Genomic DNA, 25687 nt, shown 5'->3' with positions numbered 1-25687 from the left:
CTTAAAATAGGCAGAGACATTCAAATTATTTATGGGAAATGTATTGATTCTGTGTTAGTGAAGCAGTCCACTTTAGTGAATATTTAAAATTAGGGTGGATAAGTCCCCCTGAGCTGCAGGAGCAGGAGAGATCCGCTGTGAGTCTGAGCTGATCAAGAATTCCAGCTCTCTGGTACCTCCAACTGTGCCACAGAGTTCACTCCAGCCCATTTCAGTATCAGGCGCTGGGGGGACAATGGGGACACTTGGGGGGGACAGGGGATTGTGGGATTGGGGTCTAGGGAGTCACTGAGGGAGTCACAGGACTGGGATTGGGGTCATGGGGAGTTCAGGGGGAATGTGAGGGGGGACACGGGATGGTGGGAGTGGGATTGGGGTCATGGGGGGCTGGGACACACTGTGGGGGTAGGGGGTGATGCCCGGATTTGGGTTGAGGTTCTGGGGTGACACCAAAGAGATTGGGGATGGGGATTGGGATTGGGGTGTGGGAACAGGCTGAGGGGAACACTGAGGGGCTCAGGGAGTGACCCCAGGATTTGGGCCGGGGTCCTGGGGGTCTGAGGGGAATTGTAATCATGGGAGTAGGATTGGTCTTCTGGGGGAGCCTTGGTGCTGTGGGATTGGGGTTCATGGGGGCCTGGTGGGCTTTGGGAGGGAAATAGTAACTCCAGGATTTGGGATCAGAAATTTCAGACATGTGCAGGGGTATCCTGGCGAGGAGTGCCTCTCTTCCCCCTGGGCTGACCCCACTGCCCTCCCCAGTCCCTCACTGAGGAACCCTCCCAGTGTCCCCTTTCTGTCCCTCAGTGTCCCCCAGTGTCCACACTGCTCCCTGTGGCTTCTCCCCTCTTGACTCTCACCTCGGCACTGCTGGCAATGACCGTGGCCACCACAGCCCTGGCAGTCACCACCAGGATCCTCTGAGCCACGAGGCCACCAAGGTCACTGTGGTCACTCTGGTCACTTTGGCAACCATGACCACCGTGGCCACCTGAGGGCGGCGGTAAAGAAGAGACGGTGTCTCCATGCTGTGCTTGCGTTAGGCCATGAAGCCCTTTATTGACACACAAATCAGAGTTTGTACACTTTTTCAGCTATTGCTAAAAACAGCACACCAATAACATTCCTGTAACCAGGCTCCATTGCTCACTCGTAACTAAATAACATTGCTCAATCTCTGCCTCACTTTAAGCTAACCAGGTACAAGCAGTAATTCCGGGATTCCCCACAAAGCTGCGAGCTCAGCACCTCGGACAGAGCACTTTCTTATCTCTTGCATTCCTTCTTCAAAATCCCGCTTACTCTTGCCAAGGCTTGTGGTTACTTGCCGATTGTGGCGAGCTGAGCAGCGCTCGTAGTTCTGCTCTCTGGTTTTATTCCCACATCTCTTCCTTTCTGTTCCACCAATAGGATTCTCTTTGTTGATTTATCAATCAGTCTCTAAATAAATTACAAGATAAAAGGCAAACATATTGCTAGAAGCAGCACCGTAGCTGAAATATAAAATCCTGTTTTCACTAAATGCTTAATCCAGAACAGTGATGCCCAAACCTCTGAGTGTGTGTCCATGTTGGAGTCAGTGAGACAAGGGCCTGCCTGAATCCTTCAGGCAGAAGCCAGAGTGCAGGAATTGAATTAAAGCCCTTGGATGGATTGAAACATGTTAAGCAACCCACACACAGAATGGGAGTTTAGGTAAAAGCATAAGCATAAGTTTGAGTATATGTTTAGATGTAAGTTTGAGTTTTAGGATAAATAACTAAGAAACTATGTCAGTAAGTCAGTAAGTTTCAGTGAGATATGTAGCATTTTTAGTGAGTAAAAGCTGCAGATACCAGAGTAGAAGAACAAGTTCTAGTGAAGTATAACATACAAGCTGATGTTTTCAGTAGAGGCTCCACAACCTCGTTGGAAAACAATGCTTAAACAAAACAGAACTCCAGTGAGAATATTACTTACATTTTTCAGATAGAACAAAATAAATTGTAAACATGGTTCATACATATTATAATTTGTAAAGAAATTAAAAATCTAATAGGTTAAGTAGCAGTGGTTTGAATTCACGTGTTAGTTAGTTGCAAAAATCCTATATAAGATTAGGTATTAGGGAGAGTCAGTGATTTTACCATTGCTCTTTGCTTTTGCTTTTTGCCATCGCTTTGCCACTGCTTTCTATTTTGCCATTGCTTTGCTTGCCAGCATCTTCATCACTCGAGAAGAAGACAGGAACTGCTGCAGCAACATCTGCTTCCCAGGGCCTTGACAGGAGCAGCTTCTACTTCTATTTTGGACTCCTGTGTAACAAAACTTACCATGGACTTTAACATCTGTGACTTTGCTTCTAAGCCTGATGCACTTTGTAATAAACAGCCTTTTATAAACTATCAGCTACTTTAATCATTTAAGATAACCCGACACGAAGGGTGCATCCATGGCACCAGAGGTTTGCAACCTCACAAGAGGAGAGTCATGATCTGAAATTTCTCTTGAATCGGATCCCTTCTTCACATCAGAATTATTCTGTACTGGATTTGAAGGATGCTTTCTGGGGGTGTCCGATAACAGAAGATAGTAAACAGTATTTTGCCTTTGAGTGGGAACAGGAGGAAAGAGGGAAATGGTAAAACAACAATTGACATGGACAGTCCTCCTCAGGGATACACAGAGTCACTGCTTTTGTTTGGGCAAACTTTGCAGAAAATATTAATAGAGTTTACTCCACCACAGGAGATAGCTTGTTGTAGAATGTGGATGATTTTCTCTTATCAGGGGAACAGGAAAACAGTGCTAGAAGGGAAATAATTTATAAGATGTGAACGGGAAGCAATTAAAAGAAAGGGGGAAGTCACTCCAAACTTGGCCAGCTCAGACAGCAGAGCTGTATCCGCTTGTCAGAGGCTGTGAATTACAGCAGGACAAGACCGTGAAAGTTTTTACTGATTCTAAATATGCACATGGGGTGATACTTGCATTTGGGAAACTATGGGAAGAAAGAAGTTTATTAACCTACAGGGGAAGATGTTAGCTCATGAAAACTTGGCCTCTTGCCTATTAGAAGTGGTGAATTTCCCAAAAAGGGTGGCAATAATCTACATTAAGAGGCACCAGGCAGGATGCTCGGATCAGGCAATAGGAAACCGACTGGCTGATGAAGAAGCTCGGAAAGCTGCATTGTTGCCAGAAATCTCTGAGATCCTCCCCTTGCTCCCAGTGACTGCAGCTCTGCCAGAGAAACTGTCCTTTGAATCAGAGGCACTTGAGATAATTAAAAAGAGTGGGGAAGAGGAAAGAGGAAACAATTGGATTCCAAGTGATGGTAAGCATTGGATACACAAAGCTCTGGCCTTTCAATTGTTAAAGCAACTTCATGAAGGGAGTCATTGGGGCTCTGAGGATTGGCAGAAGCCTTCCTCAAAACGTTGCTGTGGGGTTTTTTACTCTGGCAAAGCGAGCTATTGAGAGTTGTTTGATTGGTGCTCAAACCTATAACAGAGTTCCAAAGAAACTTGCCAGGGGAGGGAGACCTTGGGCTGTCCGTCCCTTCCAGAGATGCCAGGTGGATTTTACTGAAATGCCCCGAGCGGCAAGATTTAAATATCTTCTGTTCACAGTATGTCAATTAACAGGGTGGCCAGAAGCATTTCCAGCTGTTTTAGCATCTCCAGGATCAGTTGTTAAAGTATTTTTGGAACAAATAATTCCAAGATATGGGATTGTGGAAGCAATAGATTCAAACAGGAGAACTTCTTTTACAGGAAATGTTCTTCAAGGAGTTCTGACTGCTTTAGGGATACAGTGGAACCTCCACACCCCCTGGCACCCCCAAAGTTCGGGTCAGGTTGAAAGGATGAATGGAGAAATAATGAAACAGCTTCTGAGGCTGGTGATAGAAACTAATGCCGTGGGTACGGCTCCTGCCCCTGACTTTGGCAAGCAGACCTGGGATGACAGGGCAAACAGGCCTGGGATGTAACTGCATGAGGAAACCTCATGTGGGAACTGGGAAATGCAGGGAGTAGCTGTGGCTACTGATCCAGAGATGGTTACAAAAGGACAGAAATTTTTCTCAGTACATATAATTACAAAACTAAAAAAGACCCAGGAACAGGAAAGTTAAGTCAGTGATAACTAAAATTTTTAAAGACAATTATTAAAACAATAAAAATAGAGGAGGGATATAGACGAATGAATGTTTTGTCTTTTCAAACACGCTGTGAGTCTGCTGGTAGATAAGACAAGCATAAAATAACAATGGGGTGGATTCCACTGATTGTTGATTGGAAACAATATTTGCCTTTACCAACAAACTGTAGGTTTACTGAGAAATGAAATTGGACATTGAAAAATGAAAGAAAGCACGGAGAAAAAAAAATTCCATGAGAACTAAAAATGAAAAGGGAGGGTTATACATTGCAGAGGAATCTCAGGTATCAGGTGTTCCAGGAAGTCGGTACCTCACATGTACCTCAGTAATGTGGAAAGAAAGAGGGAAATGCAGATGGGAAAACAGGATAAAAAGGAGTTTGTGTCCTCCAAAAATTTGTGCAAATAAATGAGTAGTGGGAAGTGGTACTGGAGGCACTGAGGGGGGGCATGGGACCATGGGATTGGGGTCCTGGGAGGTGAGAAATAAGAGAGAGAACAGAAAGTGTCAGTTCCCCTGAAGGTGCTGGATAGCACTGAAAGTTAAATTCGCAGAAAACATAGAAGGATATAAAAGTGTGGACACAGCAGAATAAACATTGCTAGAAGCTATGGAGAAACAGATAGAGGGAACTCCAGTGAGGGGAGTTTGGCAATTTCAGTAACACAGAAGGCGCTGTGTCCAACTCTGTCCAGTGCCGTGTCCAGTTCTGGGCTGCTCCTGACCCTATTCTGTGTTCAGGATGACACTGCCTGAGCTGGGAGGTTGGACCAGGTGCCCACTCTGGGTCCTTCCATCCTGACCCATTCTGGGATTTTGGGATTCTGGGAGTTGTGGTTCGGGAATTGCCCACCGGAGGGCAGCAGAGAGAATGGGAAATCAGCTGCAGTTCCGGTTGCCACCAGCAGGCGGCAGCACGAACCTGGCCCCAGGGCTCGGGAATGGTTCGGGATGGAGCGACCTTAAAGCGCGTCCGGGGCCAGCCCTGCCAGGCCAGGGACATCTTCCCCTGGACCAGGCTGGCCTGTGACACGGCCAGGGATGGGGCAGCTGCAGCTTCTCTGGGCATCCTGTGCCAGACCATCTCCACCCTCACAGGACAGGAGTTTATAGGAAGATGGGTGGTGATGTCCGTGAAAAACAGCTCAGTGGTTCAGGGTTTTTAGGAGTGTTCAAAGTGTCTTGATATCTCCACATGAGAAGACGTGAAGTTTGTCACAGCACCCAGGTGACTTCACCCAAGCGTTTGAACTCCCAAACCTTTGGGTAATGGGAGAATTGGGTCCCTACAAGGTCTATGGCATAATCCTGACAGCCTGAACTTCTGTCAGGAGGCGTCAGAGGATCAGTGGCAACCCTGTGCACTCTGGCAACACCTACCTGACAACTGCACCTCATATGGGGAAGAAGGCTTGGGAGCACAGGGGGAGGAAGGAGGGCAAGGCGTTTTTAACTGGGGACTCGAACCGGAAATTTTCCCCAATTTTTCAGTTAACTAAACAAGAACGTGAAAGAGAAGAATAAATAAAGCTAATGATAAGTTACTCTCAGCTTGAACACAATACAACTTCTTCCCTACGCTGTCCCAAAAAGAATTCAAAAAACCAGAATCCCCTCTAGTGTTAGGGAAATATTTAAAAATCCAATGATCAAATTTTTAAGATTCCCCTTAGAAAACTTAAATTCCCCCGATGTTCAGGGGCACCAAAACTTGGTAATGGATGCCTCTGTCAGGAGGGCTAAACTTAGGGCAACTCAGCTCATTACGCATCCTCGAGAATCATTCCCATATCCTTAAGTAAAAGGGAAAATGAAAGGAGAACTACCAAATATATATTTAAGTCAGAGCACCATCCCCAATATTGATTCCAACTTACAATTTTTCTTGGGGTACAGGAGGCCCATTGAGTCAAGTCAAGACTGCTGGGCACGTGCTCAACCCATCCACCAGTCCTCGGGATTCTTCTCCCAGGCATTGAGTGGAGGGTCCCGGTCACATCTTGGATTGCCCTCGCTGAAATGTGAGGGGTTTTTTGGGGAAGCAGCAACCCAGAAGTGACTTGTGTCCTGCAGCTGATGCATCAGGAGTCGCTTCTCCAGGGACCCCCAAGCAGAGGTCCCTGTTCAGGCACCACCCACTGCAGAGAGCAGTGCCCAAGGTGCTGTGACTACCTAGAGAAGCGTTTTTATAAAGACATGTTCTGGGGGGCACAGGCACACTTGCCTCACCGCTGGGATCATCAGTTCCTTGGTGAGAAGTGCTTTTGGGGGATGCAAAATCAAGACGGAGTCTTTTTGTGGGGTTCTACAGAGAGCCTTTATTGGGTCTTGCGGTTCCAGGGATGAAAGAAGCCGGGAAGTCAGAGGGAGCCAGAGGGGTTACATGGGAAAGGCAGGGGTGGGGCATAGCAACCAGCAAATCCTCTGAGGGTACAGGGGTGGAGCAAGAGGGGAGGGCAAACAGGGCAAACAGGATACAGAGAATGTGCAGAAGGTGCAAGCCACGCTGGGGAGGTTTTTGTGTCTCCATCACATCGAGGGGTTTGCAGGATACAGAGAATGTGCAGAAGGTGCAAGGCACGCTGGGGTGGGTTTTGTGTCTCCATCACATCGAGGGGTTTGGCTGCCTCAGGGCCTTCCTCCTGGGTTGTACCTTAAATCTTTTGGACTTCAGGTCTTGTCCCTCCAAAGGAGCGCAGACTCCCTGCACCGGGAGTGACATTGAGCCCTGCTGGAAAATTGTCGGTTTGTGCTGGCTTTGACAGAGTTATTTAATGGATCTGTTTTGATAGAATAACTTAATGGAATTGTTTTGATACATTTAACAAATGCGACAGTTTGGAGAGAGTTAATTACTAGAATTCCTTAGATGGAATAATTTAATAAAATTCTTTTGATAAAATTAATTTGATCCAATTATTTAACAGAATTGTTTTGATAGAATAACTTAGTGGAATTTTTAGATACAATTTATGTGATACAATTATTTAATAGAATTATTTTGATAGAATTTTTAAAATATAATTATTTAGTAGAATTCTTTTGCACAATGAGCTTGGTGGCCACAGTGGTCACAGTGCCAGTGGTGGTCGCAGTGAGCACATGGAGGCCATGATGGCCAAGGCGACCATGGCGGCCATGATGGCCAAGGCAGCTATAGTGGCAGTGGTGGCCTTGGAAGTCTCTGTGGTCTTGCTTCTCGGGTTGTCCTGGTGGCCTTGGTGATCGTCCTCTGAGCTGGCAGGGGTTGTGGGGACGCTCCCACCTGGGGGACAAAGAGGGAGGTCAGGGTGACCATGGGGGAGTGAGGGGTTGAGGACGGCCATAACGGGAGCTAGGGGTGACAGGAGAGATGGGGGCCATGAGGTGACAGTGACAGGTTGGAGGGGGAGCAGGGGGTGGTGCAGGGGTAAAGAGGGTTCGGCAGGTCATGGTGGGAGTAGTGTGGACAGGGTCAAGGAAGCAGTGACAGGATCTAAGGGATTGCCATGGCGGGTCCCAGCCCACCAGTGTCAAGTGCACAGGGCCTGTCCCTACAGTACTGCCTATGGAGAGGAGGGAAGGGTCGGAATGGAGATGGCCCTGATCCTGTCCCTGTCCCCTCCCAGATGTGGGGTTCCCCATCCCTGTTACCTGTCAGGGGCATTCCTGTCCCCAGACTTACTGTCCCCAGCACAGGATGTCCTTGTCCCCACACACGCCGTGGGTACCCCTGTCCCTGTCCCCCATCCCCAGTCAGTGTCCCTGTCCCCTGTGTTTCATCAAGAGTGTCCCAATGGCCCCAGTGGGTGTCCCCAGGGCCCCAGGTTGTCCCCACCTTTCAGCCACCCGCAGTTGTATTTGCTGTAGGTCCCGATGGAGTCAAGGTGGATCTCCACCTTCTTCCCTTTTGGGATGACTTTGGTGACCTTGAACTTCTCAAAGGGTGGGATCAGCACCTCCTGCACCTCACGAAGAAAGGAAAATGCCTTGATGTCCACGCCGTGACACGTCTGCACCTGGAACACCGTGGTGTTCCCGAATATTTCAGCAACAGATTTGTTAAGCGACGATGACATGAAGTGACCAAACCGGACGATGTCGCCAGGCTTTGCCTCGTAGCGTGTGGATTTCATCCCGCAGAACACCAAGTGACATTGTTGCTCCTGAGCATCCCTCAGTGTGGCCAGGGCATCGGTCAGCAGGAAATGCAGAGTTTTGAAGTGGAAATTGTCCCGGTATTCCTGGGGGGAGCACCCGGCCACTCTCACTGCCCCATTGAACTGGCCAAACATGGTGCAGGCCATGATGGCGATGGCCTGGGCTGAGGATGACAGAGGGGACACAGGGGACCCCCGAAACTTCCACACGTCCCTGGCCATAGGCCACTGCTTGGCAAACTGAGAATTCTTCTGGAACTCGGAGCGGTTCAGGGCCGGCAGCTCCGCCTCCATGGCAAGGCTGCAGTTCTGGTACTGGTCATCAAAGGAGTCCGGGGCCATGTCCAGGGGCTTCACCTTATAGACCGTGGTGGCCACAGTCATTGCAAGCAGTGCAAGGGTGAGAACCAGGAGGGCCATGGAGGGGAGAGGCCACAGGGAGCAATGTGGACACTGTGAGACAGAAAGAGGACATAGAGGTGACACTGGGGGACACAAAGGGGACACAGAGGGGACATTGGGATGGTTCCTCAGTGAGGGACTGGGGAGGGCAGTGGGGTCAGCCCAGGGGAAGGGAGGCACTCCTGGCCAGGAGACCCCTACACATGTCTGGGCTCCCTGATCCCAAATTCTGGGGTTATTTTTGCCTCCCCAACGTTCCCCAGCCCCCCATGAACCCCAATCCCACAGTACCACGGCCCCCCCCAGAATCCCAATCCTACTCCCATGATTACAATTCCCCTCAACCCCACCCCAGCCCAAATCCTGGGGTCACTCCCTGAGCCCCTCAGTGTTCCCCTCAGCTTGTCCCCACACCCCAATCCTACTCTCAGTCCCCAATTTCTTTGGTGTCACCCCAGAACCTCAACCCAAATCTGGGCATCACCCTCTACCCCCACACTGTGTCCCATCCCCCAATCCCACTCCCACCATCCCGTGTCCCCCCTCACTTTGCCCCAGATCACCCCATGACCCCAATCTCAGGCCCATCACAATCCCAGTGCCACCCCAGACCCCAATCCCACAGTCTCCTGTTCCCTCCCAAGTGTCCCCAGTGCCCCCCCAGCCCCTGATACCGAAATCAGCCGGAGTGAACTCCCTGGCACAGCTGGAGGTACCAGAGAGCAGGAATTCCAGATCAGCTCGGACTCACGGCGGATCTCTCCTGCTCCTGCAGCTCAGGGGGATTTTGCCACAGGGTATTTATCCACCCTAATTAGAAATATTCTTTAAAATGAGCTTCTTCGCTAACACAGAACCCACACTTCTCCTCGCTCTAACTCTTTTAAGATAGAATTTTACTGCTGTGGCGTCACAAAATCGGGCTTCAGGGCGTGGTTTCCACTGAGTGCCCCAATATCTTTGATCACTCGTCTTGTGCTCTGACTTTTGGCCAGCACTGCGGCTTCTGCATTACAGGACTTGCCAAAACCCCTCACTGGAGTTGCCTTTATCTGTTTCTCCACCAGCTCCAGCCATGTTTACCCTGCTCTGCCCCCACTTTTACATAATTTTATATTTTTCTACCAGTTTATCTTTCACCTATGGTTGGTTAATTGGTAAAGCTGAGCTACTGAGAGTAAACAAAGTAAAAATACAAGCATAACATATATTTGAACTTTTAATTTCTTTTTTTAAGTATTATTTAAGACAAAATTTTTCAATATTACTGATTTCTACACTTAACGGTTACAATTTTTTGCAGGTAAAATAAACAAAATCTGGAGTCCTTGTAATTTACATTCATGTGGGGTTTTTTTACTTCTAGGATGCATTTTTACTTTTTTACATAGGGTTTTACATTCTTTGTTGGAATTTACCTGTAAAAAAAAAAACAAACTCTTTGTTTGAAATTATTCGAGGAAATGGACTTTTAATGCTGTATGTAGGAAAACTAGAAACTTATAATTAGGCATAATTTAGATGCAGCAATTAACAACGATTAAAATGATAGACATTTATTTATAAAACTAGATAATTATGTTTTTCAACCTTCACTAGAACTCGCACTTCCACTCTGGCATCTGAGACCTTCTACTCACTAAAAGCACTTAAAGCTCTTTCTAAAACGGACTCACTACCTTACTTATCCTAAAGCTTCAACTTACACCTCTACTTTATGTGTGAGTGGCTTAACACACCTCAATCCATTCAAAGGCTTTAATTCAATCCCTGCACTGTGATTTCTCTTTGAAAAATTCAGAGAGACCCCCAAGTCACTGACTCCAACAGATAACATCCGTTAAATATGTGGAAATAGAACCTGGAAAGGGATCCCAGGAAAGGCTAAAGAGGGCCTTGTGCATTTGGCCGACTGACCATGGTTCACTCTTTACACCATAATCCAACAGCTCTGCACAGCTCAGTGCGAGCCAAGCACAGCGCCTGTACCGATAGCCCAGACTGTGATGACAATGGGGAAACTTGGAACCTTGGAACTCGAATATTTGCCTCAATGATCCCATCCATTGGAACAGCACACGCATTGAAAACCCAAAATAACCTTGGTCGTTGGCTTGCAAAACGAACTGATGCTACTAACTGTGCTCTCACAGGTTTATTAACAGATGTTGATAGTGTCAGGCATGCTACACTACAGGATAGAGCTGCTGTTGATTTTTTGCTTTCAGCACCTGGCCATGACTGTGAGGATTTTGAAGGCTTGTGCTGCATCAACCTTCTGATCACTCTCAATCGATCCATGTTAGCACACAGCCCCTCCTAGACAGTGTCACCAAACTCGGAGTTGTGTGTGATAACGGCTGGCATGGACATGTGGGGGTTACCCCCCTCCGGTGTTTACGACACGCCCTTCATGCCGGGTTATCTCCAAATGATTAAAGCAGCTAGTAGTTGCTAAAAAGGTTTTTTATTATAAAAGCACTTCGGTCTTCAAAGGCACAGTCACAGACGTTAAAGTCCATGCTATGTTTTAGTATAAAGTCCCAAACAAAAGCAGGAGCCATCCCTGGTGTCCCAGAGAGGCTGGTGTTGTCACCAGAGCTCCGATCTTCTTCTCAGGTGCTGGAGATGCTGGCAGGCACAGAAAAGGAATGGCAAAAATGCAGTGGAAAAAGCAAAAAGTAATGGCAAAAAGCAATGGCATAAAGCACTAACTCTCCCTAATACCTAATCTTAGATAGGATTTTTCCAACAAGCTAACACATAAATTCAAACCACAACCTCTCAACCTATGAGAATTCCAATTTCTTAAAACACTAGGATACATATAAACTACGTATATGATCGATCTTATTCTATCTGAATAATGTGAGCAATGTTTTCACTGGAGTTCTGTTTTGTCTAAGTAGAGTCTAGCAAGAAGCTTCTGGAGTCTCTACTGAAAACATCAGTGTGTTTGATATCCTTTACTAGAACTTGTTCTTCTACTCTGGTATCTGCAACTTTTACTCACTAAAAACACTACAGTTCTCACTGAAACTTACTGACGTACTGATTTACTTACTTATTTATCCTAAAACTGAAACTTACATGTAACCTTATACTCAAACTTATTCTTTTACCTAAACTCCCGTTCTACGTGTGGGTGACTTAACATGTTTCAATCCATCCAAGGGTTTTAATTCAATTCCTGCACTCTGGCTTCTGCCTGAAGGATTCAGGCAGGCCCTTGTCTCACTGACTCCAACATGGACACACACTCAGAGGATGGGGACTCACTGGCTGGATTAAGCATTTTGTGAAAACAGGATTTTATATTTTAGCTCTGTTACTGCTTGTAGCAATATGTTTGCCTTGTATCTTGCAATGTGTTCAGAGACTGATTGATAAATCAACAAAGCGAATCCTTTTGGTGGAACAGAAAGGGGGAGATGTGGGAATACAACCAGAGAGCAGAACTGCGAACGTTGCTCAGCTCGTCACAACCAGCAAGGATGTGTTGGCCAAAGTAGCCACAAGCCTTGGCAAGAGTAAGCGGGATTTTGAAGAAGGAATGTAAGAGATAAGAAAGTGCTCTGTCCGAGGTGCTGAGTGCGCAGCTTAGTGGGGAATCCCGGGAATTACTGCGTGTACCTGGTTAGCTTCAAGCGAGGCAGAGATTGAGCAATGTTATTTAGTTACGAGTGAGCAATGGAACCTGGTTACAGGAATGTTATTGGTGCACTGTTTTTAGCAATGGCTGAAAAAGTGTATAAACTCTGCTTTGTGTGTCAATAAACGGCTTCATGGCCTAACGCAAGCACAGCATGGAGACCCCGTCTCTTCTTTACCGCTGCCCTCAGGTGGCCACGGTGGCCATGGTTGCCACAGTGACCACAGTGACCTCGGTGACCTTGGTGGCTTCGTGGCTCAGAGGATCCCGGTGGCCACTGCCAGGGCTGTGGTGGACAGGAGGAGTCCTTCAAGATGGCAGGGGACCTCGGGACACTCCCACCTGGGGGACAAAGAGAGAGGTCAGGGGGACCATGGGAAAGTGAGGGGGTCAGGAACACCCAAAACGGAGACTAGGGATGACAGGAGAGATGGGGGTCATGGGGTGACAGTGACAGGTTTGGGCGGGGGCATCAGGGGGTGCAGGGACCACAGAGGTCACGAGGGTCATGGTGGGAGTGAGGGTTGAAAGGGAATAGGGGATGCCAGGGGTTCATGGGGTGCCATGGGGGGTCCCAGCACACCCACGTCCAGCACACAGGGCCTGTCTCCACAGCACTGTCTGTGGAGAGGAAGGACAGGGTCGGAATGGGGGTGTCCCTGTCCCTGTCCTGGTCATCTCCTGGCAGGGGTTTCCCCATCCCTGTCCCCTCCTAGATTTGGGGATCCCTGTCCCAGTGCCCTGTGTCATGGATGTTCCTGTCCCCATGCCCACTGTGCGCATTCCTGTCCCCAGACTTGGTGTCTCCAGCACAGACTGTCCTTGTCCCCACAAACACGTGTCCATGTCCCCCATCCCCAGTGAGTCATCATCCCCCGTGCCTCATCATGGGTGTCCCCATGGCCCCAGTGGGTGTCCCCATGGCCCCAGTGCGTGTCCCCATGGCCCCAGACTGTCCCCACCTCTCAACCACTCGCAATTGTATTTGCTGTAGGTCTCGGAGGAGTCGAGGTGGATCTCCACCTTCTCCCCTTTCTCAACGACTCTGGTGACCTTGAACTTCTCATAGGGTGGGATCAGCACCTCCTCCTCTTTGGGATGTGCGGAGAATGCCTGGATGTCCGCACCATGACACGTCTTCACCTTGAACATCGTGGTGGTCCCGAATCCTTCACTGACATTTTTGCAAAGTGTTGATGATGCAAATTGACCAAAGCGGACAATGTCACCAACATTTGCCTTGAACTTGTACATGCGCACCCCTCGGTACACCCAGCGACATTGCTGCCCCTGAGCTGCCCTCAACGTTGTCAGGGCGTTGGTCAGAAGGAAATGCAGAGTTTTGAAGTGGAAATTGTCCCGGTATTCCTGGGGGGAGCGCCCAGCCTCCCGCACTTTTTTGTTGAACCTCCTGTACAGGTCACTCATGGTGTAGGTCATGATGGCGATGGCCTGGGCTGAGGACGACAGAGGGGACACAGGGGACCCCTCACTCTGCCACTTTGCCACGGCCTTTGGCCAGACCTGGGCAAAGAGAGGATTATTCTGGAACTCGGAGCAGTTCAGGTCTGGCAGCTCTGCCCTCATGGCAGGGCCACAGCCCTGGTACTGGTCATCGAAGGAGTCCAGGGCCATGTCCAGGGGTTTTTCCTCAATGTCTGTGGTGGCCACGGTCATTGTCAGCAGTGCCAGAGTGAGAGCCAGGAGGGCCATGGAGGGGAGAGGCCACAGAGAGCAGTGTGGACACTGGGGGACACAGAGGGCACACAGAGGGGACACAGAGAGGGTTCCTCAGAGAGAGACTGGGGAGGGCAGTGGGGTCAGCCCAGGGGGAAGGGAGGCACTCCTGGCCAGGAGAGCCTAGCACATCTCCAGGGTTCTTCATCCCAAATCCCGGGGTCACTTTTGCCTCCCCATCATCCCTGAGCCCTCCAGGGACCCCGATCCCAATCCCACAGTGCCATGGCCCCCCAGGAGCCCAATCCTACTCCCATGATTGCAATTCTCCTCACACCACCCAGGATCACAGCCCAAATCCAGGGGTCACTTCCTGAGCCCCTCAGTGTTCCCCTCAGCCTGTCCCCACACTCCAATCCCACTCCCAGTCCCCAATTTCTTTGGTGTCACTCCAGAACCTCAACCCAAATCTGGGCATCACCCCCTATCCCCACAGTGTGTCCCAGCCCCCCAGGAGCCCAATCCCACTCCCACCATCACATGTCCCCCCTCTCTTTCCCCCAGGGCTCCCCATGACCCCAATCCCAGTCTCATCACACCCCCAGTGTCCCCCAGACCCCAGTCCCACAGTCCCCTGTCCCCCCCAAGTGTCCCCATTGTCCCCCCAACCCCTGATACCGAAATTGGCTGGAGTGAACTCCCTGGCACCGCTGGAGGTACCAGAGAGCCAGAATTCTTGATCAGCTCGGACTCACAGTGGATCTCTCCTGCTCCTGCAGCTCCGGGAGGCTCTGCCACCCTAATTATAAATGTTCAATAAATGGGCTTCTTAGCAAACACAGACCCAGGACTTTTTCAATAAATAATTTGCATGGTTCTGCCTCTTTAAGGTGTGAATTTTACTCCCCATGAGAGCCATAAAAGGGGCTGCAGGATGTGGTCACTGAGTGCCCCAATATCCTGCATCGCCCCACCTCGAGCTTTCGATTTTGGTCAGCGCTGCCAATGTGGTGTTACAGAACTTGCCAAAAATATGAGTTCAATTTATCTGTTTTGCCATCAGCTCCAGCCACCTTTGCCCTGCGGTGTCCCCACTTTTACATCCTTTTATCTTCTTCTGCTATTGCTTCATCTTTCAGTCCTATCCAGCACCTTCAGGGGAACTGAGACTTTCCATTCTATCTCTTATTTCTGATCACCCATGACCCCAATCCCATAGTCCCACATCCCCCCAGTGCCCCCAGTCCCACTCCCCACTGCTCACTGGGTTGCTGTCACACTCCAGATACCACATGGGGTCCCCTACCAGATGGCCCTGTAGGGAACCCAAGCCTGGGGATGATCTCTTGGGGCACAGCCTGGGTGGCTTCCCTGGCCATGTTGGTGTGCCAGGAGAAATTCTGCATCCCCAAAGAAGGTTCCACCAACACCAGGAGATACCTGAACCCTTCCTGTTGTGGTAGCTCAGAAAATCCATTTTCCTGCAATCCTTGGGAGTGTTTCCTCTTCCAGAGATCCCTGGGGGTGATGGGACTGAGCTCGAAGGGTTAATTTAAAACAGACCTGGCACTGTTCTGGAACAGACCTGGCCGTTCTCTCCTGGGGACACTGAGTGTCTGAGGCCGCACACCACTTCCCATCCCATGGACTCCCCAGAGTTTGACTGGTGCTTCTCTCCTTCACCAACTGCAGCCTCAGTCGGGGTGGGCCTGGCCTGGTTATTGGGAGTTATCACCCACTCACCCTCTTTACTGGGGCCTTTTTCATCAACAGCCAATTTTCCATCTGCCCAGCTCTATCCAGGTCTCCCCTCTGGGGGTGAAATTCCTTTATCAGGTGTGAGGTTAGACCCCTGGTGCTCTTAGGCACAAACTTCATCATGTTTGCCGCAATGAGCATGCAGTGAATAGTTGATAAAAGGCTGATTATTACAAAGGCACATCAGATTCAAAGGTTAAGTCACAGATATTAAAGTTCATGCTAAGTTTGGTATAGATTCCCAGACAGAAGTAGAAACTCCTCCTGCTAAGATCCCCTGAAGCTGATGTTGCTGTGGCAGCTCCTGTCTTCTTCTTGGATGTTCATGATGGTGGTGAGCAATACAATGGCAAAAGGCAAAAGACAAAAACCAAAAAACAGTGGCAAAAAGCACCAGCTCTCCCCAATCCATGTTCTTACATTGAATTTTCCCAACAAGCTAAGACACAAACTCATACCACCACTTCTTAACCTATTAGAATTCCAGTTTCATAACGCACCAGGCTATGTATAGACTACACATATGACCTGTCTTGTTCTATCTGAAAAATGTAAGCAATATTATTACTAGACCACTGTCTAGAACTACGTTCCTGGAGCCTCCACTGAAAATATTAGCATGTTTTTCTGTTGGAGTCAATGAGTCAGTTCTCTCTTTGCATTTTTCAGAGAGAAACCAGAGTGCAGGGATTGAATTAAAGTTTTTAGATGGATTGTAGTATGTTAACTTCTGTAGCACAGAAGTGGCACCGCTGACCAAGTGTGAAAACTGAAGACGAGGTGATACAGGACTTTGAGGAACTCAATAAAAACCGCAGTGAAAACCACATCCTGAAGTCCCTTTTATGGGTCCCCAGATTAGAAAAATTTTATCCTAGAAGAGGCGGAGCCAAGTAATTTTTTCTAGAGAAAGCCTCGGTTCTGTGTCAGACAAGCAGCCCATTTTAATGAATATTTATAATTAGGGTGGATAAATACCCTGAAAATAAACCCCTGAGCTGCAGGAGCAGGAGAGATCTGCTGTGAGTCTGAGCTGATCAGCAATTCCGGCTCTCTGGTACCTCCAGCTGTGCCAGGGAGTTGATTTCGGTATCAAGGGCTGGGGGAACACTGGGGACACCTGGGGGGACAGGGGACTGTGGGATTAGGGTCTGGGGGACACTGGGGGTGTTATGGAACTGGGATTGGAGTCATGGGGAGATCTGGGGGAAACTGAGGTGGGACACGGGATGATGGGAGTGGGATTGGGGTCATGGGGGGCTGGGACACACTGTGGGGGTAGGGGGTGATGCCCGGATTTGGGTGAGATTCTGGGGTGACACTGAAGAAATTGGGGATGGGAAAGGAGACTGGGGTCTTGGGACAGGCTGAGGGGAACACTGAGGGGCTCAGGAAGTGGCCCCAGGATTTGGTCTGGGGTCTTGGGGCGCTGAGGGGAATTGTAATCATGGGAGTAGGATTGGGCTTCTGGGGGGGCTGTGGTACTGTGGGATTGGGATTTGGATTGGGATTGGGGTCCCTTGGGGGCTGGGGGATGTTGGGGATGCAAAGGTAACCCCAGGAATTTGGATGAGGGGACCCGAGCCCCCATTTCGGCAGTCCCCGACCCCCTCACTCACCCATGGTTCCCTTGACCCCCCTCTTTGTCTCCCAGGTGGGAGCATCCCCAGGGCCCCCGGCCAACTTGCAGGACTCCTCCTGGCCACCACAGTCCTGGCAGTGGCCACCGAGATCCTCTGATCCATGAAGCCACCAAGGCCACCGAGGTCACTGCAGCCACCATGATCACCAAGACCAATAGGACCACCAGTGAATCAAGGTCACCAAGGCTGCCAAGGCCACCACTGCCACTATGGCCACCTTGGGATCTATGGCCTCCATGAGGTCACTGTGGCCACTGCAGCCACCACAGCCACTCTGCCCGCCAGAGACACTGTAAGCACCAAGGCCACTGTGACCACCATGATCTCCAAGACTCCCTGAGCCACAAGGCTACCACAGCCACTGTGGCCACTGAGATCACCAACGCCATGGTGCAAAACAATTCCACTAAATAATTCTATGAAATCAATTACATATATAAAAAAAATCTGTTAAATTATTCTATCAAAACAATTCTATTAAATAATTGGATGAAATCAATTGTATCAAAAGATTTCTATTAAATTATTCCATCTAAGCAGTTCTATTAAATAATTCTGTCCAAACTGTTCAATTTATTAAAAGTATCTAAACAATTCCATTAAATAATCCTGTCAAAACAGATCCATTAAATAATTCTTTCGAAGCCAGCACAGAGACAATTCTCCAGCAGGGCTCGATGTCACTCCCTGTGCAGGGCTATGGCCCTCACACCCAGGGATGTCAGCACTCATTTGGAGGGATGAGACCTGAAGGCCAAAAGCTTTAAGGTACAACCCAGGAGAAAGGCCCTGAGGTCAACAAAACCCTCAATGTGATAGAGACACAAAACCCACCCCAGCGTGCCTTGCACCTTCTGCACATTCTCTGTATCCTGTTTGCTCTCCCCTCTTGCTCTGCCCCTGTACCCTCAGAGGATTCGCTGGTTGCTCTGCCCCACCCCTCCCTTTCCCATATAACCCCTCTGGCTCCCTCTGACTTCCCGGGCTTCTTTCATCCCTGGAACAGCAAGACCCAATAAAGGCTCTCTGCAGAACCCCACACAAAGACTCTGTCTTGATTCTGCATCCCCCAAAAGCGCTTCTTACCAAGGAGCTGATAATCCCAGCGGTGAGACGAGTGTGCCTGTGCCCCCCAGAACACGTCTTTATAAAAACACTTCTCCAGGGCAGTCACAGCACCTTGGGCACCGCCCTCTGCTGTAGGTCCCGATGGAGTCGAGGTGGATCTCCATCTTGTCCCCTTTCTCGATGACTTTGGTGACCTTGAACTTCTCAAAGGGTGGGATAAGCACATCATGCAAACTGGGAAATCTGGCAAATGCCTTAATGTCAGCGCCGTGACACGTCTGCACCTTGAAAAACGTGGTGTTCCCAAATAGTTCAGCGACAGATTTGCTAACTGACAACAACACGAATTGACCAAAACGGATGATGTCGCCAGGCTTCGCCTTGTACCGTGTGTAGTCCATCCCCCAGAACACCGAGTGACATTGCTGCTCCTTGTAAGCATCCCTCAGTGTGGTCAGAGCGTCAGTCAGCAGGAAATGCAGAGTTTTGAAGTGGAAATTGTCCCGGTATTCCTGGGGGGAGCGCCGGCCGCTCGCACTTCCACATTGAACTTACCACCCCAGTAAAGCATGGTGCCAGCCGTGATGGCAATGGCCTGGTCTGAGGATGACAGAGGGGACACACGGGACCCCTCTCTCCACCATGTTTCCCTGGTCTGATTCCACAGCTCGGCAAACTGAGAATTGTTCTGGAACTCAGAGTGGTTCAGGGTTGGCAGCTCCACCTTCATGTCAGGGCCACAGCCCTGGTACTGGTCATCAAAGGAGTCCGGGGCCATGTCCAGGGGCTTTTCCTCATAGGCCGTGGTGGCCACGGTCATTGCCAGCAGTGCCAGGGTGAGAGCCAGGAGGGCCATGGAGGGGAGAGGCCACAGGGAACAGTGTGGGCACTGGAGGACACAGAGGGCACACAGAGGGGACACAGAGGGGGACACAGAGGGGACACAGGGAGGGTTCCTCAGTGAGGCACTGGGGAGGGCAGTGGGGTCAGCCCAGGGGGAAGGGAGGCACTCCTGGCCAGGAGACCCCTACACATGTCTGGGGTCCCTCATCCCAAATCCTGGGGTCACTTTTGCCTCCCCAATGTCCCCCAGCCCCCAGGGAACCCAATCCAAATCCCACAGTTCCACAGCCCCCCCAGAACCCCAATCCTGTTCCCATAATTACAATTCCCCTCAGTCCCACCAGTATCCCAGCCCAAATCCTGGGGTCACTCCCTGAGCCCCTCAGTGTTCCCCTCAGCCTGTCCCCACACCCCAATCCCACTCCCAGTCCTCAATTTCTTTGGTTTCACCCCAGAACCTCAACCCAAATCTGGGCATCACCCCCTACACCCACAGTGTGTCCCAGCCCCCCATGACCCCAATCCCACTCCCACCATCCCGTGTCCCCCCTCACTTTCCCCCAGAGCACCCCATGACCCCAATCCCAGTCCCATGACAACCCCAGTGCCCCCTCAGACCCCAATCCCACAGTCCTCTGTCCCCCCCCAAGTGTCCCCAGTGTCCCCCAGCCCCTGATACCCAAATCAGCCGGAGTGAACTCCCTGGCACAGCTGGAGGTACCAGAGAGCCGGAATTCTTGATCAGCTCGGACTCACAGCGGATCTCTCCTGCTCCTGCAGCTCAGGGGGAATTTGCACGGGGTATTTATCCACCCTAATTATAAATATTCATTAAAATGGGCTGCTTATCTGACACAGAACCAGCACTTCTATGATAAAAAATTTGCATGGCTCCACCTCTTTCAGGAAATACTTATACAGTCCTGCAGAGTCAAAGAAGGGCATTCAGGCCCTGGTTGTCTCTGAGTGCCCCAATATCTTGGATCACTCGACCTTTCGCTTTTGGCCAGCACTGCCTTTTCTGTGTTACTGAAATTGCCAAACTCCCCTCACTGGAGTTCCCTTTATCACTTTCTCCATAGCTTCTAGCAATGTTTATTCTGCTGTGTCCACACTTTTACATCCTTCTGCAAGTTCATCTCTCAGCCCTATCCAGCACCTCCAGGGGAACTGACGATTTCTATTCTCTCTCTTATTTCTCATCCCCCAGGACCCCAATCCCACGGTCCCACTCCCCCCAGTGCCCCCAGTCCCACTCCCCACTGCTCACTGATTTGTACAAATTTTTAGAGGACACAAACTCCTTTTTCTCCCATTTTCCCAGTCGCATTTCCCTCTCTCTTTCCACATTGCTGAGGTACCTGTGAGGCACCGACTTCCTGGAACACCTGATACCTGAGATTCCCCTCTAATGTATAACCCTCCCTTTTAATTTTCCGTTCTTATGGATTCTTTTTCCCCCCCATGCTTTCTATCATTTTTCAATGTCCAATTTCATTTCTCAGTGAACCTACAATTTGTTGATAAAAGCAAATATTGTTTCCAATCAACAATCAGTGGAATCCACCCCATTGTTATTTTATTTGCAGTGACATCAATTTCTGTCCTTTTGTAGCCATCTCTGGATCAGTAGCCAGGGTTACTCCCTGCATTTCCAAGCTCCCACATGAGGTTTCCTCCTGCAGTTACATCCCAGATCTGTTTTCTTAGATCTGGACCAGAACCTATTCAAATTTTTTGAGTTCAGTTCCCACTTCCACTGACAGTCACAGACAACATGTGTCCTACTTGTGGAATTATCTTGGGGACATCTTAAAAATAAGGGGTCACAAAAAACTTATCCTTCCCCACTGCTTTACAGCCTTCAAAATCCTCTGGTAGTTTTGGAGCACATTACCCAGCTACCATTAATGAGCTTAACATGTGTTGGATTCCATCTGCCTTGATATCTGGAACAACCCTAAGGAGGGCAGTTGGGTGTCCAACAATCTGAACCCAAAGATCATGTTAGCTGGGAACCAAGAAAGCAGCCAGGATTTTTCTCAGGCTGCTCAAGCTTTGCTCTCTGGCTTCCCAAGGAGAGAACCCAAAACAAAGACCAAACACCTGCTAGTGTGTACGTGACGCTGGTCATGGAGTGTGTTTCTAAAAGGGTTTCTCCTCTGTCCAGTGAACATTCTCTAAATTATTTTGCACTCCTAGCTTTTGCTGGGAAGGAGTTCTCCTTTTAAAAACGGGAACTCACCACACCCAGGGGCAAGAAGATGCACTCTCATCTCTGAGAGATGCTTTCACAGATTTAGACGGCACCCGAATTTTTGCATGGGAACTTTTTGCTCTCAAAATCTCCCCATTTGCAGCACGGGGCAGGATGACCCCCACCCCTCAGCTCAGCAATCCCAAGCAGAGCCGCCCGTGCTCTGTGTCCACAGGAGACCGTGAGGGCTTTGTCCACGCGTGCCCTGCTCTCAGCTGTGAGAGCCGCTGCTGGGACTGGGTGTGCGAGGATGGGATCGGTCCCTGCCTGCCCGGTCCCTGGCATCGTCACCGCAGCTGATCTCTGCGGCGCGGCAGCAGCGCGGAAAACGCTCTCTTTGTCTAGGGAGTGGCCGGTTCTTTGAACTGTGCTTTTACGGCTGAAGCGGAGCTGCACAGGGGTTTCCCCTGAGCCTGGTGGGGAGTCCGCACTCCGTGGGGATGCAGGGAGCTGTCCCCACGTCCGCCAAAGTGGAGCATCTCCCGCCGGTGGAGGCAATCGCGGCTCAGATCAACACTACGCTCGCAGCTGCTGCTTCCCCAGACGGTCCAAGGTCGCTGCTGGCGCTTGCTAGGGGCAGGCTCGTCCCCTCTCCTGGACAAGATGTGCAGCCACTTCACCACCAGTGGTGCTTCTTTCCACTCCTCAACCAGTGCCCAATCTCCTGGTTGGATGTTGTGAACAGCAAAGTCCCAAGGCAGGGGCTGTTCCAGCTGAGCTTCCTGCCAAAGAGATTTCACAAGAGACAGTATCCGAGACACAGATTGCTTCACAACTATAAGGCACACCGTTTTGACTAAAATTTTCCCCCCGAACCCGGAAGTGCGCCTTATAGTCCAGTGTGCCTAATATTATGTACAAAGTTGCAACATTTGCAAACCCAGAAGTGTGAGCCAAGAGCCAAGCCAAGTGGGATGGGTGGGACCGGGCAGCCCCCGGCCAGCAGCAGCCGCACAGGGAGAGAGGGCAGTCCCACACCACGGGTGGCCCCGAGCCCGGCAGGGGGGCGTGGGGGCCGATCCAAGCCTGCATGGCCTCAGCAGAGGGGACGGGGAGGCCGATCCGAGCTCGCCGGGCCCCGGCAGGGCAAAAGCAGGACCGATCTGAGCCTGCCTGGCCCCGAGACACCCCGAGCCGCCCACGGTCCTGAGCCGCTCTGAACCGCAGAAACCCCGAGGTGTGAACTGTGGCCGCCCCGAGCCCCGCCTCACCAGCCGGGGGTGGGCGGGAGTGCCAGGCCCTGTGAATGGGGAGGGCACTTGAGGCAGTGTTTAAAGGTTACACCAATCTGTTGAAATGTTTTCAATTTGAGCACCTGCCAGTAAACTCCACGGTCTCTAGAATCCGTTACTAATTTGTTATTTTGTTGCTCAAAGCACGGATCTTCGGGCAAAAAAGAGTGCGCTGTATAGTCTGGTGCGCCTTATGATCGTGAAATTACTGTACATCACTTATCTCTATCCCCCCACTAGGCTGAGAATTGCAAGGGTAAGGAATTCCAAACATCAGTTCCAAGGGAGATCTCTGAATATCTCCCCTGGGTCTGGCCCTTATCCTTGCCAAAGCCAGGGGCAGGAGCCATACCCACGGTATCTTAGTTTCTATCACCAGCCTCAGAAGGTGTTTCTTTATTTCTCCATTCATCCTCTCAACCCAACCAGAACTCTGGGGGTACCAGGGGTTGTGGAGGTTCCACTGTATCCCTAAAGCAGTCAGAACTCCTTTAAAAATTTTCCCTGTATAATACGTTCCCTGTCTGAGTCTATTGCTTTAACAATCCCATATCTTGGAATTATTTGTTCCAGAAACACTTTAACAACTGATCCTGGAGATGCTGAAACAGCTGGAAATGCTTCTTGCCACGCTGTTAACTGACATGCTATGACCAGAAGATATTTAAATCTTACCCCTCGGGGCATTTCAGTAAAATCCACCTGGCATCTCTGGGAGGGACGGACAGCCCAAGGCCTCCCTCCCCTGGCAAGTTTCTTTGGAACTTTCTTATTGGTTTGAGCACCAATCAAACAACCCTCCATAGCTCGTTTTGCCAGACTAAAAAGCCCCTCAGCATCGTTTTGAGGAAGGCTTCTGCCAATCCTCAGAGCCCCAGTGACTCCCTTCATGAAATTGTTTGAACAATTGTAAGGACAGAGCTTTGTGTAAACACTGCTTATCATCCCTTGTAAACCAATTGCTACCTCTTTCCACTTCCCCACTCTTTTTAATTATCTCAAGTTCCTCTGATTCAAAGGACAGTTTCTCTGGCAGAGCTGCAGTCACTGGGAGCAAGGGGAGGATCCCAGAGATTTCTGGCAGCAATGCATCTTTCAGAGCTTCATCAGCCAGTCGGTTTCCTATTGCCTCATCCGAGCACCCTGCCTGGTACCCCTGAATTTGGATTATTGCCACCCTTTTTGGGAAATTCACCACTTCAAATGTGCAAGAGGCCAAGTTTTCATGAGCTAACGTCTTTCCCCTGTAGGTTAATAAACTTCTTTCTTCCCATAGTTTCCCAATGGCATCTATCACCCCATGTGCATATTTAGAATCAGTAAAAACATTCACTGACTTGTCCTGGGGTAATTCACAGCCTCTGACAAGCGCATACAGCTCTGCTGTCTGAGCTGACCAGGTGGGCGGTAACCTCCCCCCTTCCTTTAATTGCCTCCCATTCACCACAGAGTATCCTGTAAATCTTTTCCCCCTTATCACTCTTGAAGGCCCATCAATGAACATATTCTCTCCCTCAGGCCAGGGAGTATCTCGTAAATCTTTTCTAGCCCGGGTTTGGAGATCTATAACCTGAATGCAGTCATGATTTTCATCTTGGCCCCTCTTTTCTTCAGGGCCATTCAAACAGGAGGCCGGATTAAAATCTTCCCCACCTCTAAATTCAAAATCTTCCTGCTCCATTAAACAATATTCATACTGTAATAATCCAGCTCTCCTCATCCACTTAGAGGCTCTTTCAGTTAACAAAGCTTTAATCTGATGTGAAACTTCAACAATCAGATATACTCCTATTGTCAGTTTTTGGGCTTCAGCCACCATCAGAGCTGTGGCTGCGCAGTTCTGCAGCCTCTGGCCACCGGGTCTAACAGCTTAGAAAAACTGGCAACAGACCTTCGTGTTCCCGCATGCTCTTGTGCCAAAATTGCTATAACGTCTACATATAGTTTAACGTCTACATACAGCTGAAACTCCTTCTCTGCGTCTGGAAGAGCTAAGACTGGTGCGTTTACCAATTTATCTTTCAGTTTTCTAAAGCTTTGCTCCCCTTCTGGTGTCCATACCAAGACATTAGGACTGCTTTGGGTTAAAAAGTTATATAAAGGTTTGGGCACAACAGAGAAATCCTCGGTCCATCTCTGCAGTATCCCACCAACCCTAAAAACTGCCATAACTCCTTTTTTGTCTGGGCTAATGGTACATCTAAAATCCCTTGTATTCTTTCTGGATCAATACACCGCAACCCTTCAGTCAGAATGTGTCCCAAATATTTGACCTCCCTTTCTACTAACTGCGCTTTCTTTTCGGACACTTTATGTCCCTTTTTTGCAAGAAAATTAAGCAGCATTACAGTAGCTTCTTCAACCACCTTGTCCTGTTCCCCTGATTCGCATACTGCAACAACTTAACTCCTCAGGGTGGAGTAAACTCTCTTTCTGCAAAGCTTGCCCAAACAAAACCGGTGGCTCAGTATATCCCTGAGGGAGTACTGTCCATGTCAATTGTTGCTTTATCATTTTCCCTCCTTCCTCCTGTTCCCACTCAAAGGTAAAATCCTTTTTATGGTCTTCAGTAATTGGACACCCCCAGAAAGCATCCCTCAAATCCAGTACAGAATAATTCTGATGTGAAGAAGGGCTCTGATTCAGGATTGTATATGGATCTTGAACTGTGGGGTGCCTTGGTTTGACAATTTCGTTTATTATTCTTAAATACTGCACCATTCTGTGGGTTCCATCTGGTTTCTTAACTGGCAGGAGAGGAGTGTTATAGGGAGACATACACAACTCCAAAAGACCTGCTTTTAGCAGGGACCCAATAACAGGCTGTAACCCCTTCTTTTCCTCCCTTGAAGGAGAGTATTGCTTTTTAGAC

The 25687-nt window shown here is 49.5% G+C and overlaps 2 protein-coding genes and 1 pseudogene across 2 annotated transcripts in view; all 3 read right to left on the bottom strand.

Annotated features, from left to right (window-relative positions):
* The window catches only part of LOC116999522 (NAD(P)(+)--arginine ADP-ribosyltransferase 2-like), a 703496-nt gene that overhangs the window by 265100 nt on the left and 412709 nt on the right, over nucleotides 1-25687 (bottom strand). The window lies entirely within an intron of this gene.
* On the bottom strand, nucleotides 7195-9543 carry LOC116994727 (erythroblast NAD(P)(+)--arginine ADP-ribosyltransferase-like). The gene is made up of 3 exons (XM_033056635.1): nucleotides 9360-9543; nucleotides 7962-8736; nucleotides 7195-7409 (listed from the first exon to the last, which is right to left on the bottom strand). The coding sequence occupies exons 2-3, from the start codon at nucleotides 8701-8703 to the stop codon at nucleotides 7216-7218; spliced, it is 936 nt and encodes a 311-aa protein (XP_032912526.1). The 5' UTR covers nucleotides 8704-8736; nucleotides 9360-9543; the 3' UTR covers nucleotides 7195-7215.
* On the bottom strand, nucleotides 11137-14050 carry LOC116994799 (annotated as a pseudogene).

This window comes from Catharus ustulatus, chromosome 1 (assembly GCF_009819885.2).
Source record: "Catharus ustulatus isolate bCatUst1 chromosome 1, bCatUst1.pri.v2, whole genome shotgun sequence".
Lineage (NCBI taxonomy): Eukaryota > Metazoa > Chordata > Aves > Passeriformes > Turdidae > Catharus > Catharus ustulatus.
Note: the sequence above shows the minus strand (reverse complement) of the source record. Positions and strands in the feature narration are given on the sequence as shown.

Excerpts from the sequence above, each read along its gene's own strand:
- LOC116994727 (XM_033056635.1), bottom strand. The coding sequence starts at position 8,703 with ATGGCCCTCCTGGTTCTCACCCTTGCACTGCTTGCAATGACTGTGGCC. Across the intron at positions 7,410-7,961 it reads CAACTGCGGGTGGCTGAAAG|GTGGGAGCGTCCCCACAACC; the intron begins GTGGGGACAACC and ends TTTGTCCCCCAG.